The 4,249-nt window shown below is 40.5% G+C and overlaps 1 protein-coding gene across 1 annotated transcript in view; it reads right to left on the reverse strand.

Annotated features, from left to right (window-relative positions):
* Positions 1–1,346: 1,346 nt before the first annotated feature.
* Positions 1,347–4,249, reverse strand: part of HDAC9 (histone deacetylase 9) — a 281,178-nt gene continuing 278,275 nt past the window's right edge. Inside the window, exon 25 of the mRNA XM_035894070.1 lies at positions 1,347–1,386. Within this exon, the coding sequence (XP_035749963.1) occupies positions 1,347–1,386 (40 nt within the window). The remainder of the gene's footprint in view (positions 1,387–4,249) is intronic.

Raw genomic sequence — 4,249 nt, forward strand, 5'->3', positions numbered from 1 at the left:
TTTTAAAAGCTGAGCGAGCTATCAAATACTGCAAGTGGAATACTTCAAGGTATCTCCCAGGGTTCATTAGGTGAGAAAGTTGTAAACAAAATAAAAGTTGCTGAAGCAGAGTTTTGTTCATTTGAAGTAGTCTTACATACATGCCCTATCTCTTTCGCTGACGGTAAGGCAACACGTGTAACAGTTTAAGCGTTCATTATCAGCTAAAGGCACAACTCTATGTTACGTTCTCAAACATGGAATTAAACAGCTAAAGTCACGTTGCAGGGAGATCTTGCTGCACTTTGGGGACCTAAAATAAAGCCTAAACCCTTTGAAGCTTCGTAAGCAACGTCAGTTCTCTTGCTTGCAGGACTACATAAAAGAATCAGTTCATATTCACATGATGACCTGTAAAAAACACCCCCAACGCAACCTCCACAGGAACACCTGAGCTTCAAATGAGCTGCACGCAGTTACTGAAGACCACTGCTCTTAGAGTCAGGACACAGAAACATTTCAGAACAAACGAAAAGCACATTTGGAAAGCCATCCATTTTTCAGAGATCTCTGCTGTACATCTGGTGAGAGCTACTGTCAACTACAGAGTACAGCACTTCTTTTTTAAAGGCAGAAGATCGCTCATTTCAGAGAATGGTGAATGCGTTTTTATGATAGGAAAGATTACATGAAATGGGGAGGGATGGCTGAGAAAAGGGAAAAGAAAATAAAGCACCACGAAGCACAGTCCTTCGGGGGATTTATAGGATGGTAAGAAGTGCGTTCCCTTTAGCTAAAATCCCTCAGCGCAATTTACACACCTTTCACTTATTCAGCTAAGAACTCATTGCAGGGGGTTAAAAAATGGCACATAAAATGAAGTTGGTGTTTTTTTTCCCATTACACAGAGCAAAGAAAACAAATTCTATTAACAATTTGACACAGTATGAAAAAAAATTACCCAGTAAAAACTGTCAGAAAGTGATTCATGGAGTTTACCGAGTATTTTGCTGGCTGTTGCAATTCTTGTATCTATAATCTATCATGTAGAATTTTGTAATACTCTATTTCACAATTTATGTTGGTGAGCGGGTCAAACAGCATATGAAAAGCATGCTCTAGGCTCTTTCTCCCAAGCCCGTTTTACTGTAACTCTAGAATTGTAGCGGTTACATTTAAGGAATCTTTAGGGCCCTTTCAAGTCCATCCAAAGAACAAGTGAAGCTGCTATTCAGAGTTTTGTGCCCAGTGTTTATGTTCCATCTGATCTGTGCCACCCAAGCAGCAGACAAGACATGTCTGAGGGTGCTTTGGGGGGGATACACAATGATGTCACCCACAGGAAATATCAGGGAGGACTTGGCACTTCACAAGGCTGGCTCTTCTTCCATGGGCTCGCCAGCAGCTCTGTAAAAATAAACAGGCAATCAGAATACGGCACAAGAGTACACAATGACATTGTAGATTTTCATGCATAATCAAAGCTGATTTTTCAGCTCTCTCTGATGTTTATTTGTGTTATTCAGTTATCCATAAATAGAGTTTCTTTCCTAGGAAGTATAAACAAACGTCAAGTGGAAAAACATTTGAGATCCAAGCAATCACTGAAAATGTTCCTGTTTATATTAAAATATGTCAGAATATTTTATAACTTTTTGTTCAGAAATGTACATGCTTTGTGTCAACAGAGTCAAATAATTTCATGAAAAAAATAGCTGTGATACTTCTATTTTACAAGCCTTTGCAACTAAAAATACATGCATTTATTTTTTCAAGTGGGCCCATACCATTAAAGTGAAATAGTTCACTAATAGGCAAGTAGTTCACAGTGTTTCTTCTGGGGTTCTTCTTCAGTCCTCTGATTTTTGACTCGGTGCTTTCACAAATGCATTGCCTGCCTGCCTGCAACTTCTGAGACCAAATTCTGAAACCAATTCTGAGACCAAATCTGATCAGCAGATCACTGTCATAGAGAAGGTATCTATTAATAACCTCAAATCAGATTATACTTATATCTTTTATTTGAAAGCCTCTGAGAAATATTCGTATTAGGCAAGGTGAGCTCTTTTAAATATCCAGTAAGAAAATAGTGCGGATGTATGCTGAGCTGGTGCAAAGTGTCATAATTCCTTGTACCTGACAAGCTACCACACCTGAGGATTATGCTGGCAATTATAAAATGGGAAGTGTCTGAGATCACGGTGAGACCTCACTATTGCAGGATGTAAGAATTTGGACATTTTTTCACCTCGGTCTGGCAGAATACCATACGACAAATGAGCTTAAGACCTCCTTAAAAATAGTCATTGCAAGCAATTCTGAAGTGGGGGGAGACCAAAAAGTAAATGCAAATTAATAAATAAAAGAGAAGTTTAACAGTTAAATCTTGTAAGCCAGTATAATAACTGGCTTCTGTAAAACATCCCTTAGAAAGTACAAACTCATGAGATCCCATGGAAAAAAAAAGTAATTAAAGGGGGCTTGCATGGGCTTTGGTAGTTTATTCAGCAAGGAAGCCAGAGAATTTTAAATGAATCTGGAGTTTATTAAACTCTCTCCCAATGAAAAATTCAGCAGTGTGTCTTTAAATGATTTTATACAGGTTAGTCCTTTATGATTTGGAATGGTCACAGCTAGTATGTTGAAAAATATGTCAGACGAATGATATATGAAAAAGATGATGTTTTTCAGACTAATCACTTTCCAAAGGGTTATTGCCCCTAAAATATTATTAATCTATAAATCTCAAATCTTTTGTTCCTCACCACAGGGTGGAGAATGTTTCCTATGCACAGTAACCACTGGAGCTCTCTCGTTCCTGAGAAGCGAGGTGAAGCCCTCCTGCATTCCCTCTTTTTCCCCTTTTCCCTTGTTCTGGCTTGCAGCAGAGACCATGCAGTGGCAGCCAGGATGGGACGGAGCCCAGCCTGCTGCTGAGGTCCTCAGGTGTGGTGAAGGATAATGTACCATGCGGAGAATTCATACTGATGCTGCCTGTTGCTATTGTGTTGACCCCACGCTTCCACTTTCTCCAGCCACTTTTGGAAGACTGGCATGTCCTCTGACATAAGGCAAAAGCGCAGCAAGCCCTTGTTAAACATCCAGGACCTTATGGGGCTGTCTGGGAAGAGGATAATTTGGAAGCAGATAACAGTTCAGTTTTTAGGTTTTGCTGTGAGTAAGAGAATGAGAAGAAACAGTTATCAATAGCTTCCAATTGGAGATTGGCAGAGCAGGAAGGAGTGGAGCTCTGGAAAACCTCTGGAAGTGAAAGTGGGGCTTTGGGTTATTTATAAAGATCTAGGGAAGCAGTACGTGCAACAGCCTGTTCACATGTATTTGGCTTCTGGGGTTGACATTCTCATAACCATAGTAAAATTGAGAGATGATTTTATTCAGGGTTTTAGTCCTTGGAAATTTTTCACTGACGAGGGTACTTCTGAGTGCCAGGACTGACCTCGAGTGCTATATTCTAATATATTGCGATATATTCTAATAATGCGCCAGAGCCTGAGCACCAGTAGAATCTATTATATGCAAGTGCCAGCTGCAAGGTCCTTTTTGGAAAAGGAGAGGTTAGGTTGCCCTGGTGAATCCAGATGCTGACTCTCAGTGTGGGTGCTCTCACAGCCTTTTCCAATCTCCTTTTGAAGACTTATGCGTATGCTTCAACTTCTTTTTACTAGTGTCAGAGAAGTCACTGGATCTATCCAAAGACTTATCATTAAAAACATACATTGTTACAGGATAATGGTTTGGGCCAGAGTTTTGTGTGAGAGCCAGTAAAATTTTAAGGCCCTTAGTAGAGAGAGAAAAAAACCTGTGGTCCTTGCCATTGATTCTGTGATTGATAACCCCGAGCGGTGAATCAATATACACCCATTCTACCGAAATAAAAAGTTCTCAAAAAAAATCGAGGGGGCAGAGTCTGACAGGCCAGATTTATGTTACTCCAGTTATGTCACTGTTAGTTACGTCAGCTCAGTCAGTCTTCCTGTTGCTGACAAGAAGCTGGCATAAAACCAAAATGCACCATCCCGTACTGTGGGCTCTGACTGGTTCCTCAGAGCTGCGGCTGCGAGCTCGGGTCTGATCCGGACTGATTCCGTGTGGTCAGCAGATTCAGAAAGAGACTGATTGGGACTGTAAAGATTGTAGAACCACAAGTGTGATTTTTCATTAATGCTTCACTGTGACTTATTTAAACTGCAAGTTCGTAGGAGCAGAGCCCTCTTGCATTCACGGTTTATTTTGGTGTGCTGGAAAGAGT

This window comes from Egretta garzetta, unplaced genomic scaffold (assembly GCF_000687185.1).
Source record: "Egretta garzetta isolate BGI_Z169 unplaced genomic scaffold, ASM68718v1 scaffold94, whole genome shotgun sequence".
NCBI lineage: Eukaryota > Metazoa > Chordata > Aves > Pelecaniformes > Ardeidae > Egretta > Egretta garzetta.